The 18,224-nt window shown below is 39.6% G+C and overlaps 2 protein-coding genes across 3 annotated transcripts; one reads left to right on the top strand and one right to left on the bottom strand.

The window, feature by feature from the left end:
• The first annotated feature begins 5,373 nt into the window (after positions 1–5,373).
• On the top strand, positions 5,374–7,706 carry LOC103454847 (pectinesterase-like). Its single transcript, XM_008394443.4, has 2 exons — positions 5,374–6,357; positions 6,814–7,706. Exons 1-2 carry the CDS (start codon positions 5,415–5,417, stop codon positions 7,506–7,508), a joined length of 1,638 nt encoding a protein of 545 aa, XP_008392665.4. The 5' UTR covers positions 5,374–5,414; the 3' UTR covers positions 7,509–7,706.
• Positions 7,630–16,628, bottom strand: LOC103453947 (uncharacterized). 2 transcript variants are annotated; one of them, XM_029089386.2, is made up of 11 exons: positions 15,486–16,628; positions 14,206–14,482; positions 13,849–14,034; positions 13,609–13,761; positions 13,023–13,475; positions 10,551–12,848; positions 9,897–10,096; positions 9,657–9,812; positions 8,969–9,203; positions 8,559–8,866; positions 7,630–8,311 (listed from the first exon to the last, which is right to left on the bottom strand). In XM_029089386.2, the coding sequence occupies exons 1-11, from the start codon at positions 16,238–16,240 to the stop codon at positions 7,981–7,983; spliced, it is 5,352 nt and encodes a 1,783-aa protein (XP_028945219.1). In that variant the 5' UTR covers positions 16,241–16,628; the 3' UTR covers positions 7,630–7,980. The 2 variants fall into 2 exon arrangements, with proteins under 2 accessions (XP_028945219.1, XP_028945224.1); XM_029089391.2 differs by having other exon boundaries at positions 14,206–14,436; positions 15,486–16,579.
• Positions 16,629–18,224: the final 1,596 nt, after the last annotated feature.

Genomic DNA, 18,224 nt, shown 5'->3' with positions numbered 1-18,224 from the left:
TGCTAAAATAGATTTTGACTAGTTTTTATAAATTCTTTAATGGTTAAGGTTTGACTTCATATTCATCTTGACATATTGTATTTTTTTTGTTTATCAATAAATTCTCCTCAATGTCTTGTTTCATAATAATAATACTGGAATGAGATGAACTTTACGGCCAAATTTTATTAAAAAAAACAGAAAAGGAAATAGGGGATATAAAAAGAATAAGCAAACCCCTCTCACTCCATTAACATAAACTCATTCCCTTCACAACCCAATATCCTCGATCGATCGTCTCTCTCTGCGATCTACTGCTAGTTGTTCTAATTCTTCTATATCGAATGTTTTCGTTCGAACCAAAACTCGAAACTCAATGGCATTCTCTTTCACCGAGTTGGTGGAAGATGAAACCAACATGGAGTAGCTTGTAGAATCTTGGCCGCGGGTGAAAGTACTGTTATCCGACGTTGGATTTTCAAGCACACTGGACGTGGCTCGACGGTCCATCACCATGACCCCGACCACGGCGACAACAACCGCAGATCATACCGCTAGCATTGCCAACACTAGGTTTTTTGTTCGACTTTTGGCAAAAACGCCATGCCTAAGAGGAGAAAATTGCCTTCATCAAGAGATTTCGGGATATGCAGTCGACAAGGACAAGTTTGAGAAACGGCGCGAGCAACTCATTGCCTCCGCCTCCTAAAACGCCATCTACAAATTGACCTTGTGTGTACTGTGATTGCCGTTGGCGAGTTTATGAGAAGGGGTTTACCAGTTGTCGAGCTCATCGTGGATGAGTCCATCATACAGGGATTTAACCCCGCATTCGTTATAGACAGTACTGCTAATATTAAGGACCTTCCACAAGGGGCTGTACCGTGGATTAACTATTTAACTTTGATCCTCTCTTTTCCAAACTACAAAACGGCGAATTGGTTGAGTACCAAGACAAATTCGAGACCCCGTTGGAGGAAGAGTTAATATTAGATGTTGTTGAGCCGAATCATGAACATCACGAGGAGGAGGAGGAGGAGCTGTTGAAGACCAACACCCGCCTGGTTGGTGTTTAGATTCTAGAAGATTCTAGCAGCAAGTCTAGAAGGCAGGAGCTTCTAGAAGAGGAGGAGGAGGAGGAGGAGGAGGAGGAGCTGTTGAAGACCAACACCCGCCCAGTTGGTGTTTGGATTCTAGAAGATTCAAGCAGCAAGTCTAGAAGGCAGGAGCTTCTAGAAGAGGAGGAGGAGGAGCTGTTGAAGACCGACACCCGCCCAGTTGGGGTTTGGATTCTAGAAGATTCTAGCAGCAAGTCTAGAAGGCAGGAGCTTCTAGAAGACTTGCACTTTGACAGGGTGCAAATGAACTAGAATTTTCTAAGGTGCATGCACTTTAAATATCCAAGCTATTGTAGCCTTTGTAGAAATCACTTGAAGGTTAGTCAAACGTGAAACCCATGTCGGTGGGCTGATTGTAGAAGGAACTAGAAATGTGTAGAATGCCAAGCCCAAGTTTGCTGGGCAGTGAGTCGGTTAAGCTCACCTATAAATGGGTGTTTGTTGTTGTAAGAAGAAAGAAGGGAGGAACCAAACTAAGAAAGTAAGAGAGTAGCCGCCAAGAAGAGTAGCAAGAAAATAACTTCGAAGTGAGAGTTCTAGAAAATGAGAGTGTCATAGCTTTTAAATTGTATCTTGAGAGTTTGTGTTTTGTAATATTTGTAAGTTAATACTAGTAATTTGTTTACTTGTTTTCTTTTTCCAACACTTGTGTTAGAGTTGTGTACTCTAATTTTTTTCTCAACAATTGGTATCGGAGCACTACAATCAGGGATCGACTCTAGTGAAGTTTTTGAGAATTGTGAGAAGTTTAGTACTTCACAAGATTGTTGGCTAATTTTGTTCGGCGTATCGTAGTTCTGTCGACATGATGTCCAATCTTCAAGTTGTTGGAGCAATCAAGAAGTTGAACAACAAAAATTACAACACGTGGTCGACATGCATGGAGTGTTACCTACAAGGCCAAGATCTTTGGGAGGTCGTCGGCGGTGATGAAGTTACACAGCCAGAAGAAGACACTAGTGTTACTCTACGAAAGTGGAAGATCAAGGCAGGTAAGGCCATGTTTGTCTTGAAAACCACAATTGAAGATGACATGTTGGAGCACATAAGGAAAACCAAAACACCAAAAGAAGCATGAGACACCTTTGCCACACTATTTTCAAAGAAAAACAACACAAGATTGCAACTTCTTGAGAACGAGCTATTATCGGTGACCCAAAGGAACATGACGATTGCCCAGTACTTCCACAAGGTAAAGTCTATTTGTCGTGAAATTTCTGAATTAGATCCTAGTGTTGCAATTGTAGAATCCAGAATACAAAGAATAATTATCCATGGGTTGAGACCCGAATACCAAGGCTTTGTTGCCTCTATACAAGAATGGCCGACCCAACCATCACTTGTTGAGTTTGAAAAATTGCTTGCCGATCAAGAAGCTTTGGCAAAGCAAATGAGAGGGGTCTTGTCAAGAGGTGAAGCGCTCTACACCAACAAAAGTAAAGGCAGCTTCAAGCAGCATGTCAGTAGAGGATCTAAGAGAAATGGTGACAAGGCAAAAGGTCATCAAGAAGGAGGAAGTTTTCATCAAGGGGGAGCTCCAACGTATCACAGCAAATGTGGTCAGTCCCAAAACAATAAAATGTTTGAGGGCAAATGCTACAATTGTGGAAAAAAGGGTCACATGGTGAATGATTGCTGGTTCAAAAGGCATGCAGAGAGTAATGTTGCGACTTCTAGCTTAGAGAAGAAAAGTGAAGATGATTGGGACGCCGTAACATATATGGCCATATAAGAAGAATGGGATGTTGAAAATCTTCTTACAAGTGCTCAGAAAATGAGGTGTTGCCTAACTTGAGAGAGATTGAAGATACGTTGCAGGAGAAAATGGGAGAGCAAATTGCTCAAATTCCATCGAGTCCAGATGAGTCTGGGGATTTGCTTGATGGTGACGATGTCGAGCAAGAAGTGCCTCATAATCTTTGGCAAATTTGTGTGTACCAACAATCAGAAGAAGATAGACCTAGTGAAGTAGAAGTATCCACTTCATTAGAAGTGAGAGTGGTCTTGTGAGGAGTGTGAGTGATCTAGAGTTTTGTCTTTAGGAAGTGAGAGAATGTCATAGCTTCTAAATTGTGTCATTGAGAGTTTGTGTGTTGTAATATTTTGTAAGTTAATGCAAGTAATTTGTTTACTTGTTTTGTCTCTCCAATTACACTTGTGTTAGAGTTCTTTACTAATTTTTCTCAACAGGAGCCTGCATATGCGTGTGCCAACAAGTCACCAAAAAGAAAATTAAAACAAGAAGATGATGCAGCATTGGTTGAGAAAAGTTTGAAGAAAATTCAATCTCGTTGATCATCAACTTTATTTTGTATTGTTAATTCACTTTCGTTTTTAGTTGAAGTTTCTTTGTACATTTTAAGATTTGATCACTTTGTATATTTTACTTTCACATTGCTGGGTTCAATCTGGTTTGTCTGTTCTTTGTTTATTTAACATTGCGTCTCTCTTCTTTGCTTGACGAGTAAGTAATTTCCCTAGTGACATCTAGAAGAAATGCATGGTTGAATATGTAGGGGTGGTAACTTTGACTTGACACGATTAGTAAACTAATGCGTTTGAATTTAACCGTCAACTCGTTTAAAATTGCCACACCTAGTCGTAAGCACAACTCAAAACATGACTTGAAAAGAGAATTCTATAAAATAGCCAAATTCGAAGATCGAAAGAGATAGGGGATCAATAAGTAAATTCGGAATACCAAAAGTTCATTATAAATTTAGGTGAGTCAGACTAGTTGGTCATCGTTTTCGCATTAGTACTTATTGAATCTCTCACTTCGTAAATTTGAATAGTTTAAAATAGTTTGAAAATCATCTTTCCTAGGCTACTAACGAACACAGTTTATGTCCATAGTAATCGTAAATTGTAAATCATGTACAAAGAAAAACTAAGATATCATATCATCATGACACACATCTGCTCCTATTCACTTAAAATTGTTCAAACGGGATAAGTTTATTGGGTTTTGTACATATAGGCTTAGCCTTATAATGAGTTAGTAATAATGTGCTTTAATTTCGTCTTTGTCAAAAATTGAACTTAAGACCTGTCATTCACAAGTGAAGAGAAATATCACTGCACCATAGTACTAATTGACAAAAACTCATCTAGTGTTCATGAGTAAAGTAATATTACTAAATTAACCATGACACCGTGACAAGCGGTACAGTGATATTACAGTAGAATTCTAAGCCAAATATGCTTTTGGATCTTGGATGATCTTGGATTCAAGGCACGAAGTCGTACCCTTTGGGGTGGGTGTCCAATACGTCAGACTTCGGAAAATTTTTTTTTTTATTAATTTTGGTTTTTTATATTAACATTCCACAAAATGTTGAATGCATCCCATATTAAAATTTAATATTAAATAATTTATTTACCCTACTATACAATGATAATTTTGAGCTTATTAGGCTTAAAATAAATAAAAAATTCTAAATACACCCAAAATCACTTTTAACGTATTATTTATCTTCTTCAACTATCAAAATCCCTCCGACACTCCATGGTTGAACAAAACCCTAACCAATAAAACTACGAACATGTTGATTGAGAAAAATTAATTTTGACGAATAAAACACGAAATTGATGTTTCGGAAGCTTCACATGAGATAAAAACTAACGAAAAGTCTAAAAAAACTTCCCTTTTAACGAAAAACCCTTTTTAAAGGTATAGTGAATAGTGACAGGTAAAGGTAAAAATGTGGTTTTTCGTTAAAAGTGAACAGTACCGGGAGTGTTTTATTAAAACTCCCTTATTGATTGTTTTGGTGATTTTGACGACATCGATAATTATTTAATCTTGCTTTTGCTGCGTTATTCAAGCTTCTATGTTCGTATTCATCTTTTAGGAATCACAGGAATTACATGAAGAATTAAACATTTAAAATTACCACCAAATATTAAAAACAAACATCAAGTGTTTTCATGGTGGAATTGAAAACAACTCACATATGCTTTGCTTTAAATCTCATGCGACATCTTTTGTCAAAATTCCAGTCGGCATTTTTTGTCCAAATTAAAAATATGGAATGCATGTAGAAAATATAATGTGTATATTGAGAATGTGAGGGTATTATAGAGAAGTAAGTGGAGTGTATTAAGATAATTTTTCATTAAAAAAGCAAATATGACGTGTATTAAGTATGTTGAGTTTACTCAATAATTTTTAGGGTATTAATATAATAAGCCTTAATTTTTCTATTAAATGGGCCAACTACACAAATATTATCAGACAAATTGTCGTTGTTACTATTACACCGGCACTATTAGTTACTTTGAATCTTTGATGTAGAAGTTAAACTCCACACAGAAATGAACTCCAAATCCAAAACGTATCGATCAAGAAACCGCATCAAGAAGATGAACAAGCTCATCATCTTCTTTCCCTCCTTAACCTCTCTGCTTCTAATTTCTTCCTTTTCCGCCATTCTACATCCATCTCTCTGTTCCTCCGCCCACGCCTCCGCCCCATTCCACAACCACTTCACCGCATTCCACCACTTCCTCGAGACCAACATCAACCGAACCGCAGCGTCAATTGGAACAACCCAGCAGAGCATCAGAGCCCTTTTGAGGCTCCAAGAATTGTATGTCCAAGAAAGGAATGCGCTGAGAGATTGCTTGGAGATGTTAGACCAAACCCTTTACGAACTAGGCCAGGCAATCGACAACTTGCACGGTTTGCGTGTGTCTTACGGCAACCTCAAGACCCTTCTGAGCGCTGCAATGACGAATCAGAACACTTGCATTGATGGGTTCTTTGAGTTGGAGGAGTTGGACTCCCAAAACCAAAAGGGTCTCAAAGGTCATTTGCAAGGGCTGCTGAGTCCGATTTCCGAGTCGATGAGTAATTGCTTGGCAAGGATCAGAAACCAAGAACAGATTCTGAATTCGCAGAAGAGGGTTAGTAGCAGTCCTACCAAGAAATCATCGAAGAAGAGGTTTCCGAAATGGATGCTGCCGGGTGATCGAAATCTGATGCAGAGATTAGTGCCAAGAATAAGGGCTGACATTGTTGTTGCTGCCGATGGGAGTGGAGATTATGAAACCATTGGTGAAGCTCTGAAGATGGCTCCTAATTTTAGCATTGACAGATTTGTAATTAGAATAAAATCCGGGGTTTACAATGAGACTGTAGAGATCGCCAGAGAAAAGTCTAATATCATGCTTGTTGGAGAGGGGATGAAATCAACCATAATCACAGGGTCTAAGAGCTTTGCAGATGGATTTTCCACCTTTGCTACAGCCACTTTAAGTATGTCACATTTTTTCGGTTCCGAAAATTATTAGTTGGTTTTGATCCAAGAGTGTTCTTGCCATTTTTTTTATTTGTATGTGGAATTTGATGAGAAAGTTAAGGCCTTTTTGTGTTTTTGGATATCTGCAGCTGTAATTGAGGACAAGTTCTTAGCTAGGGTTTTTAAGAATGCCACATTTTTTCAGTTCCGAAAATTAGTAATTAATTTAGTCTAGACGTGTTCTTGGCAATTTTTTGAGATGTGTCTGAAATTTGATGGAAGAAAGCTAAACCCTTTTCGTGTTTTCAATGTTTGCAGTCGTTAGGGACAAGTTCATAGCTAGGGTTTAAGTATGTCTTATTTTCGTGGCTCCGAAAATCATTTGAACTGTTGTGTTCTTGGCATTTTTGAGATGTGTATCTGAGATTTGATGAAGGAAAGTTAAACCCTTTTCGTGTTTTCGGTCTTTGCAGCTGTAATCGGGGACAAGTTCCTAGCTAGGGACCTGACGATAACCAACACAGCAGGCTCAGAAAAGTTCCAGGCAGTTGCTGCAAGAGTGACCTCAAACTCTGCGTTCTACCGCTGCAACTTCAGTTCATACCAAGACACCCTCTACGTCCACTCACTCCGCCAATTCTACCGCAACTGCATCATCGAAGGCACGATTGATTTCATTTTCGGTAATGCAGCTGCAGTCTTCCAACGCTGCAGGGTGATTGTCCGAAAACCAATCCCCGGACAGACCGTTATGATCACTGCACAAGGCAGAACAGACCCGAATCAGAACACCGGCATTTCACTGCAGAAATGCACCATTGTGGCTGCGCCGGAATTCAACAAGACCGAGAGGCAAACTTTCAGAGCATTTTTGGGAAGGCCATGGAGGAACTACTCAAGGACTGTTGTGATGAGGAGCTACTTGGGGGACTTCATACACCCACAGGGGTGGTCAAAGTGGGATGAATTTACCACAGTGGACACGGTGGAGTACATTGAGTACTTCAACTTTGGACCTGGATCGGACACCAAGCAGAGGGTAAATTGGGGAGGGTATAAAAGGAATTGCAGTGAGGAGATTGTGAGGCAGTTTACGGTTGGCTTGTTTTTGCATGGTGAAAGTGATTGGATTCAGACCACTGGGATTCCACTCTCCTATGGTTCATAACAATTTGAATCAATTTCTGTAATTACATAGAATCATTCTGTAAATACAAAATTTCATTTGTGGTATGTAACTGGTTAGGAAAATTAACGGTTAGATCTTACGTATAAGGATCGAACGGAGCTTTACAAAAAAATGACAGGTTGTCGATTTTATTTCTTGTTTACGTACATAGAGTCGGAATAAGAATGAATTTACATACTCGGAATTCCAAATGTAATGTACAGTAAAAACATAGTTACAAAATTTGCCTGCAGCTTGTATGAAACCGTAAATATATACACCATGTCCATCGCCTTGGCGAGTTGTAGCATTGGCGACGAAAAGGTCACATGAAGCACTTGGAACGAGCAACATTTCCATTCTGAATCTCCCATGCTTGATTCCGGTGACCAGCGGCTGTTTCTGCTACAAGGCAGAAGTATCCGGGCAAACACTACCGGTAAGCAACAAGAAGACTGCGACAAGACCACCACTATTCACCACCGTGCTGTTTTTTAAATTCTTCAATTGTCCTTTCCACGTTCTCTTTACGAAGAGGCTGCGTAGGGTACAGAACTAGTGCTAAAACTAAGGTGAATGCAAAACCAATTAGCCCACTAAACGGTTGGAATGGCTGTGTCCCCATAATCCAAGGAAGAAAGTTAGCCCGGTAGGTTAGGAAGCCACCTCTCTGTATGATGAAACTTGAAGCGATAATTCCTGCACGTAAGCCGATTGGAATCGCAAGGCTGCCTTCGCTTCTTTGCCGAGCACCTGCTAAACTCAAAGATAGAAGCCATAGTCCTGGTACTGATAGCGGAGACCTGAAATTCCATTGAAATATAAAGAATTGTTAGATTTGTCTTGCACGTCGTCAGCAGAAAGCATTATATAGAAGATTCCGGTATTGCATTGCACGTATCTTGTGCATGGCACAACAATAGCAGAAACTGAGGCCACCTAAAAAGCTAAAAGGTATAGCAAATATCGATTCCAGTAACCGTACAGAAGACAAAAAGAAAGCACTGGTTCTAGGTGGCGATGAGAAAAATAAAATGAATAGAAAGCAACCTCTGGGATAAAGCGAACACAAGTCCTGATATAATTATTCCTCGATGATATCCAAGATCTGCAGCAATTTCTTGGGGCAGCCATGCCCTGAAAAGCAATTCTTCCACAAGAGCAATACCAGTAGCTACTACAACTCCTTGACCAACCGTCATAAGCCCTTGCATATACACTTTGAGCCGTGCCACAGCATCCAAAGAAGACGGAGTAGAAGGCCAGGCAAGATTCACACAGCCAAGTAGTGCGCTTACAGAGTGTATTGACAAAACAAGGACAACTCCACCAATCAAGCCCTTCAAAAAATTACCTAACTGCAAGCAAGGAGATGAAAAATCATACAACTGCAAGTAAATAACACTATCTTATTTTGCATGATCTTAGAGTACACGTCCACAATTTCAGCTAACACATACCTTTGCAAATGACGTTAAATCTAGCCCATATCTGTGAAGAGGATTTTCATATCCACGTATTCTTTTACCCCATATCACAACAAGTATCATAAAAGCAGTGTAGAGGCCAACAATGCAAGCAAGTTCAGCAAATCTAGAGGATGTATTGGTTGCCCAGCTTTGCAAAAATGATGGAAGTAGTGGAACGATGATTGGCGACCACAAAACAAGAACCATACCGACAAACCCAAAAATTCTACAGAAGCAAATCAGGATGAAAGAACATATCAGGAACTAAAATAATCAAGAACAAATTTTGGAAGTGTTATTGGCACTTCAAAAATCTCATTCTACACTCCTCACAAGTGTATTTTTCTTTCCAAATATAGAAAGTTCAGAGTGTAGAATGAGATTTTTGTAGTGCTAATAACAATTCCCACAAATTTTTGTAAATAAATAAAAAAGATCACCATGCAAACGAAAGGAACCTAACAAACTAAGGGAAATCAGATCACTGATTTCACGAATGCATGATGGAACGTACATATAAAAGTTCGTTCCACTTTGAAACTCTCTTAATAGTCGTAAACTATATGGATTGGCATGCAAGATTAACATCTTGAACATAGAAATTTGTACTCTGAATAATTTTGAGATAAAGATTCTCTTTCTTTTCTAAAGCAGTAATTAGACTTAACCTACACAATACCTCTGGATTAAGGGACGCTCAGCTATATGAAGAAACTGGATAAGCTTATCAGTCAAACTCATCGCACCACGTAGACCACCCCAAAGCAAAGCAGCTTTTCCAACTAACCTCAACATGCCACCCCTTTGTCCCAAATCTGCCAACATTGCGACCAATCTATTTGCAAAGGGGTTACAAAATTAGTAAAAGAAAGAAGTGGTACATCTCTATATATTGGAAAGACATGTATTGTGCTAATACCTTTCTTGATCCACTTCACCACCTTCCTTGGTGGGTACCACGGGAGCAGCAACTGACATGGCTTTCTCAGCGAGACTTGTAACAATGTTACTTTGGTTTTTCTCAGCCTCTTCAAACTTGTCAGGCTCCTTCTGACCTTTACCTTTCACCAACGACTTGGACAAACTCTCACCAGAAGTTTCATCACCTTTGTACGAATCCTGTGTGTTTGAATATAAGCATAATAAGTAGCAATATAAAAAAAATAAAAAGATAAAGTCAGCTGATTTTTGTCATCACAAAGAACAAAATCAAATAAACACAAAAATAGAGGATAAGGCAATGGGATCTGACATAATAGTGACATGGACATCATCTTAGGCAGCTCTTGTATTGAGAAGAATAACAAAACACCAAAAAGAAGGTAAATACAAAGTAACTGATTTTGAACCAGATCATGTTAAACAGTGGAAATAATGATAATACAGCTGCCTCAATAGAAACAGGAAGTTTTCTATAAGTTAATCTCAAAGAAGACACTATGCTGTCTGGTAACTACCAAGTTGGACAGTAGTTCAAGAAATACAAATCCCTAAATACAATTTTGCATGGCATCTACTTGTATAGCTACCATTTTAAGAAAACTAAAAATGTCTGAATAAAGGAACTTATTACCTGGTGCCCCACGAATAACACAGATGCCCCTAGGGCAGCTGTAACAGCACCAACCACAACACTGTTGTTGATATTCTTCAACCCGGTCTTTTCCTCTTCCCTGTTAACTGAACTGTCCAAGCTAGCATTTTGATCAGATTTATCAACAGGCATGTGGTGAATCTCTGTGCCACTAGCCTTGCCCAGATCTTTTTTTCCAGATACTTTTGCTCGACCAAGCGTCAAGGCTTCTATTTGACCATAATTATGGATCGTAACCACATCAAAATATTTTCTCAGTGCCGCTAGGCTTGAGCCTACTATAACACCAACTGGCAGCACTCTTCTCAAGTGACTAGTGCCCTGAACAGCAGATGATATGGCTCTTATTATATGCTCACCATGGAGAGTACCAACTTTTTCCGAAGTGCAGTCAATAATACTATGGTATTCAACTTCCAAACATGGAGCATACTTGTCATGTCCAACATCAAATGAAACTGCATTAGCCACTTTTTCCATATCTTTGTAAAGATAGGGTTCCATCCTTTTCATGTCATCCGCACTTATTCTGCGACCCACTTCAAGCTTCAAAGTATGCAACACAATATTTTTCACAAATTGCATAAACTCCTCTATTTTCTCTTTACCAATTTCAACTCTCCCCTCAATATTTTCCACTGTTTCATATTCTTTCACTGGTTCCTGATATCCTTTAACTGGTTCCTGATGCTTTTCTGTATCTAATATTACATATGATGTTTCGATAACTTTACCATTTACCTTTGCAGGTGAATGGGTGTGAATCTTTCTGTCAACACCCCTATGAGTTGCAGCGTTACCAACAGAACTTTCAACTTGTCCCGGTTGTTCTAAGAGCTTCCACTGACCTTCTTCTGGAAAATAGTCCAACAACAGAGCAGCGGTTGAATCTAAATCAAGTGATTCGTCAGGTACATTTGAAACGAGAGTATTCACCCCATATGGAATTGAAGTTACGGAAAGCGGTGGCTTCTTTACATGATTAAGAAGATTTGTACCAACTAGTTGATCCTTCTTTTCATTTTTATCATCACCTACACTGTTAACTGCATCACTTCCCTGAGAACTGTTCAAACCAATCCCATAAGCTGATGAGGGGCTTTGATTAGACTTCTCTACCCATCCATTTGGTGCATCAGGTTGCAAATCCGCACCATTCTCAGGGTGATCAGATACACGGACATTGCTTAACATATCCATCTGTACATTTTTGTCAGTCTTACTTGCTTCTGAATCTTCTTGACTATTGATATCACAGACATGGTCCTTTGCAGATTCAGACTCTGATACAGAATCAACTTCTTTTACTACACTTTCATGTGAACTCTCCTCCATTTGAGTTATTATATTTTCTATAACACCAAAAACATTGTTGACTGCCATTTGGGTGTTATCGTCCATCCCTGTCAATGCATTGAATGCCTCAGAAACGCTGAAGTTCTTACTTTGGTCCACCATGGGCTGCACATTCTTATTATCCCTCTTTTGATTATCATTGTCTTCCTCTTTCTTTGTGTCTAACGGAGTGATTCTACCATCTTGGTCTTTCTGCTCCTCAACAATTGCTTCCTCAGTACCACCAACGATTTCAGCCTGGCTGGAATTGTTAGGGGTCGTTTCTAGTTTTGAACCCTTTTCACTATTGGAAAGATCTTCAGGAGCCTTGTCCTTGGAAGACTTATCATTTCCTGATTGGCTAGTGTCCTTTCCGACAGAATCAGAAATATCACTTTCCTGACTGCTCAACGATTGAGACTGGTCTAGATTTACAAACTTTTCACTATTGGAAAGATCTTCAGGAGCCTTTTCTTTGGAAGAATCATTTCCTGATTCGCTGGTGTCCTTTCCAACAGAACCAGAAATATCACTTTCCTGACTGCTTAACGATTGAGACTGGTCCAGATTTGAAATCGTTTCTGATCCCTCTGAGGGAGGATCCTCTGATTCTAAACCCCCTGGACGCTTGTTTGCATCAGGTAGTTTGTTAGTTGACCTGTCCACCAGATCATCCTTTTTCAACAGATCCGATGAACGATTATCTTTCTGTACCCCTTCTGAACTTGATTTTCCCATGACCTTGTCCTTAATCTTTGACTTTAGACCTGAAGACATGTCAGGAATCCGAGCAATACCCAAAAGTTGATCAAACTTTAGGTTTGTGCCTTGAGTATGCAGAGCTCCAGAAACAGCAGATGCTAGCTTTCCACGAAGATCTTCCGGCACTGCATCTTGCAAAGCTTTCATCAGCGTGTCTCCTTGATCAACTGCTGCTAAGACCTGGGCCCATATACCACATAAATGTGAGATAAATACATACTGGGTACACAATTTGATTCTGATAGACCAGAACCATACATAGAGAAGACCAGAGACCCAAATTAACATATGAAATTAACATCAACACAACCACAAAAGTAAACAGTAGCATAAAACTGCAATTTCGAGCACCACCTTCTTCTTCTTTTCTTCTGTAAGAGTATCAGGCATGGTTACATCTAGCATTTTCATCACAACTTCTGCTGTCTGTAACACTTGACCTTTTTCACCTACAGGACTGACTTCCTCCTCATTGACCAATTCTTGATCATCAGATTTAGTCTGATCCGGGGAACCATTTTCCACAAGCTGCAACCCTGTGTTTTGGACCTCTGACTTTCTCAAAGAGTCCGTTCTGGATCTTATCCAAAAGCTAGCAGCATTATCATTTTCTTCAGGCATACTGTTTGCGGGACCTGCGGTATATCCATTTAAGGAATCTGACTGGGCAAGATCCAACAGCTTGGCACCACTATTGTTGGACAGTCTACCTTCCACAAGAGATAATCCTTCTGAAGGGTCTATGGGTAGGTCTACATCAAGAGGGTGACGGCCCTTCAATAGTCCAAGCTCTACTGCTGTGAGCCACTGCACATACCACATGCATTCTTATCAGAATATCAGAATGCAAACTTAGATCCCATCAAAATCTTCAACATGAGGTGGTTTAATGATACACAAAAATTATTCAAGCTCAAAGAGAAATAAACTCATTAATTACCTCAATTGTTACGTGCTGGCACCAAGACACAGCAGATCTACCACCATCCATAACACTAGAAGGCAAGTAAGAACACAAAAGTAGGCTTGTGAATGGATTTTCTGCTATCAAACTGCGTGGAACTGAGAAGAGTGGTGCTGAACCATCGTTTTTCTGATAAATTGACATAATATGAACATAAAATGAACAAGCTTGTCAATTATGAAGAAGATTGCATTGAGTTGACAACTATGTAGGTACCTGTATAAATAGGACGGGGATCTTTACATTCCCAATCACACCTCGTGTACTTGATTTGGAATAAAAATCCTCAATGGCCTCATAACCATAAGATACAATGGAGATTGCATTGTCGAAATCACGAACAGATTTTGCTGAAAGAGCTTGTTCCACATCAAACCCTTTTGATTTTCCTTGAAACAGTTCCTACAAAACCAGGCATGCATATAGCATAATGTCTAGCAGTAAGGGGTAGGTTACATTAACTAAATGGTTGAACATAATTGGAAACCACATTAAGAATTTTAAGTAACAAGTTGTTTCGTAATAGATGGAATGCACTTGCACTATACTAGAAGTTTCAAGCCGGTCGTCCACCTTGTTAGATCTCAAAATATCTATGAGGCCATCGGTGAGACTCTGGTCAATAGCCATCTGATGAGGAGAGGACCTAGTGGCCTCCTCTAAGTCAAAAGGATTGTCAATGCAGGTGGCAGCTGTAAGTGGTGTGCTCTCCCCAGCTTCTGCCAGGTACTTCGTCAACATGTTAGCACCATAACCCCAGCCAACACCCATCAACGTGGTCCACGGCCTAGCCTTAGTAATGAACTGTATAGCAGTGGAGATATCATCGCTGTCAGCAGCTGAAAATAACCTACATAACATGAAGTAACTTAAGTAGCCCTACAAGGGATGGAGCTAGAAATTTCTTCTAATGGGGGAAACCCAAAAAATAACTAACAAAACCTTATTATGGTATCGCTTATACCTAATATGATAATGGGGATGATTTCAAACGCTGATATATCACAATTTCAATGTTACGAAAAATTCAGTGTAGTAATGAAAAGTAGCAAAGTGAAGAGAAAGGGGTTTTACTGTTTAAATGATGGAACTTTTGCTCATATAATATTTGATATTGGGGGTATGCTTGATATTAGATGCATATACTTTCTTCAAATGTAACAAGTGTAATATATAACTGCAGTCTACAGCTTAACAATGAAATGCTTGAGTGCGGGCATCTACCCCCAGTGGGTCTTCACATCCATGAGCCCTACGTTACCGTTTGGTACGCAGACGGGACGGAACGGGACAGGACAGAAGAGGACGGGACGGGACGGGACGGGACAGGACGGAACAGATGATGTAAATATTGAAAAAGATAAGGAGAAATTTTGTCATAAAATGTTATAAATTTGTGTTCCACGGATGTGGAACGGGTCGTTCCAGGGGGAAGAGGTGGAACGAAAAATCAGCCAAATTTCGTCTCATGGGACAACCGTTCCACAGTTTTTAGGCGCACCAAACCCGGGACGGAATCCGTCCCATGTACCAAACGGTACCGATCACCACTTTGTGATTCTCCCAAAAACCACAAACAGGAAAGAAAAAAAAAATCCACAACAAATCAAGAGCATTTTGTTAACTGTATATAACAAAGGCAATACTAAATCCAAGATACCGAATTTCCAACCATAACCCGTTGTTCAAGTTTTGAACTTTTTGATACAAGTGATATTCTACTTTGAACTAAGCTAAATTATGAGGAGGATTGAACTAAGGCAATACTCAATCGAAGATATCAAATTTCCAAAAATAACCCAATATTCCAAGTTTTGAACTTCAATCTGAATTGATTGAGAAAGTTAACATACCGCGGCGTGGTGAGCGGCGAACCGGCGCAGCCCCTCGGGTTCATAACAATCGGAAAGCAGCCTCGCCTGAGAGCTTCACACACGAACGACCTGACACTCCAATCCAAGCTTCCCATTGCCGAGCCCGGCACGAGAACCAAGGTGGTGTCCAAGCCATGCTCTTTTCTCAAATCCAAATTCGCCGGCCAATCCAAAGATATCACTCCTCCGTCGTCCGTACTTATACAGAGTCTCTGATACTCCAATTTCTCCTCCAAAAAACTCCCCGCTTCGCTACCCGAATCAAAACGAATTCTGCCGCTGCTCAACCGCACGAAGTGCCTGTCCTCCTTCACCAGCCGCTCGTTCACGTCTTCTAGCAATTCGCTGCCTTGAAACGACACCGACGGACACCGTAGCAGCACGAACCGGTTAAACAGCGTCGGACTGGTGAACAGCACCCACTCCCCGATATCCGAGTCGAATTTCCACTCGACGGGTTTCGAACCCGGACTGGAATTCGAATTGTTGGCGAGGAAGAGGGCGGCGCCGGAGACGATCCCGAGAACCGGAGCGATGAATTCCAGAGAACTGGGGGACGGGAATTGGGAAATGAATTCGTGGAATGGGATTCCGCCTCCGAGTTGGCTTCGCGGGGCGAGTTTGAGTCTGCGGCGGCGGAAGACGCGGAACTCGCGGATCTGGAAAGCGTGCCTGGGCGAGAAACGGGGAGTGAAGCCGGAATAGTGGGGGAGATTCAAGCTCAGACTGCTCATCGTTTTTGGGTCTTCGAAAAAACAAGAACCGGAAATCGGGTTTTTTGAAAACTCTGAGTTGGGTTTTTTATTTTTCTGGTGGGGAAGAAGAAGTGATAGAGAATCAGAGATGAGAGAGAGAGTTCTAGAGAGAGAAAGATGTGGAAAGCTGTGATGGAGAGTGACGTGGGCGGTGGAGAAGAAGACGCTGGATGGAAACGGAAAGTAAGTTGGAGGGATCCGAGCCTGACCGGTCAGAAGAAGAGGCGGGAGCGTTTTTTACCCGCGAATGGATCCCAAGAAAGGAGCTTCAACGGTCCGTATTTCTGATTAATTTTTTAAGCGGAAATCACATTCACTAAAAGGCACACAGTTACGAGAGCAACCAGCATAGAAAGTTCCACGGTCCATATATTATTGTCCATACATTTATGATTTTAGCGGCGGGAAGGCCGTGCCATGTGGCTCAAGTGTCCCTTCCCAAGAAAAGTGAGCCATGGGGGCTCCACGTGAAGAAGTTTTTAATTGTAACGGGAACACAAGTAGTATACCACATGTTTTAATAGAAATTGTGAGAAATTTTATTTTATAAGTTTTAACTTTTTAGCACATATATCTCATCATTCGTATAATGACATATGGTGTCGGTCACACTAAAAAATCTCAAGAGTTAAAGAGTTGGTGCACAATTAAAGCGACGTTTTAATTTTATAATATAACGCTACGTGAAATGAAATAAAATTTAATATGTAATAGGAAATTGATATTTGTATTTTAAATTTTCATTTAGTATTCTAAATTTTTTATAATTAATAAAAAAATTATATTTATGAAGAGTGTAGAATAATATTTTTAAAATACATGAGTGTACTGTTAGAAAGTTGTATGTGACCTGTGTGTCATGGACTTTTAGATCTAGCATGCGTGCAGAAATATAACTGTGTGATCATTGTACATGTAAAGTCCTTATTCCCAACATGTTAAAGGTTGTTACATATGCAAATCAAAATCAGAATAAAAAATAATTGTTATTAACACTTCAAAACAGTCTTTTATATTTCCCTTTTATCTATTTGTTCTTTTTTTTTTCTAATGTATCTACAATAAGGGGAGGGAGGTCAGCTTAGCCTCATCATGGACTAGTAATAATTTGATTCAAATTCGCTTTTGGCGATAATCGAACCTAAGACCTTTTACTAACAAATGAAGAGGAATATCACTATATCGTAGTACTAAGTGGATATATTTGTTCTTTAATTATTAGTTAACGCACAATTTTATTTTTGGAGTGTCAATAACAATTCTTAGAAAGTAATTATACACATATGTCTAATCATGATATGCTCACAAAGACAAATCACTCTTTTCTTTTTAGGAAAACTAATGAAAATGGCTTGAAAACTTTGAGTTTTAACGATAAGGACAAAATAAAGGGTAAAGTGAATAGTACCAGATTTGACTTTTTAGTGTAAAAATGTGATTTTTCGTTAAAATGAACAGTACCACAGACTTTTCGTTAAAACTCTCTTTCTTTTTCTGGCTAGTTATGTAATTTTACTTCAATATTTCGTAAGTATTGAGCGATACGGATTTTTTTTTTCTCAAGTGGCCCAAGTACACTCTCCGATTTGAACGGGCCTTAATGCATCCAGCCCGCATTTTAGTCTCAAACGGACCTACCAAGAATCCAAGCCTCTTGTTAGTCTTGGAATATTCCACTTTCTTCAATGGATACTTCTTCACGATGAAACCCATTAGGCAGGCCCACCCTCATTCTCTTGTAAAAACATCATGAACTTCAAATTCCAACAGCAGTGGGGAGGTTTAGGTTTGTTTACCATTATTTGCTCGTTACATGTAAGAAGTTATTCATTTAATTGTAAGTAACAATCTAAAATACTTACAAAAACACCATATTAAAACTGTAAAACAAAAAATGTTTTTCTTTACACATATGGCAAAGTCTAATTTGTCCGCAAGAAGCCAATTATTCTACTATTCTTTA

This window comes from Malus domestica, chromosome 02 (genome assembly GCF_042453785.1).
Source record: "Malus domestica chromosome 02, GDT2T_hap1".
Lineage (NCBI taxonomy): Eukaryota > Viridiplantae > Streptophyta > Magnoliopsida > Rosales > Rosaceae > Malus > Malus domestica.
The sequence above is the reverse complement of the archived record's forward strand: the minus strand, read 5'-3'. Positions and strand labels throughout refer to the sequence as shown.

What these genes read in the sequence shown, in the direction of transcription:
- LOC103454847 (XM_008394443.4), top strand. Translation starts at nt 5,415, where the DNA reads ATGAACTCCAAATCCAAAACGTATCGATCAAGAAACCGCATCAAGAAG. An exon ending in CTTTGCTACAGCCACTTTAA is followed by an intron (nt 6,358 to 6,813) that starts GTATGTCACATT and finishes CGGTCTTTGCAG; the next exon opens with CTGTAATCGGGGACAAGTTC.
- LOC103453947 (XM_029089386.2), bottom strand. Translation starts at nt 16,240, where the DNA reads ATGAGCAGTCTGAGCTTGAATCTCCCCCACTATTCCGGCTTCACTCCC. An exon ending in GCCAGCACGTAACAATTGAG is followed by an intron (nt 13,476 to 13,608) that starts GTAATTAATGAG and finishes TGGTATGTGCAG; the next exon opens with TGGCTCACAGCAGTAGAGCT. An exon ending in CAGAAGAAAAGAAGAAGAAG is followed by an intron (nt 12,849 to 13,022) that starts GTGGTGCTCGAA and finishes ATATGGGCCCAG; the next exon opens with GTCTTAGCAGCAGTTGATCA.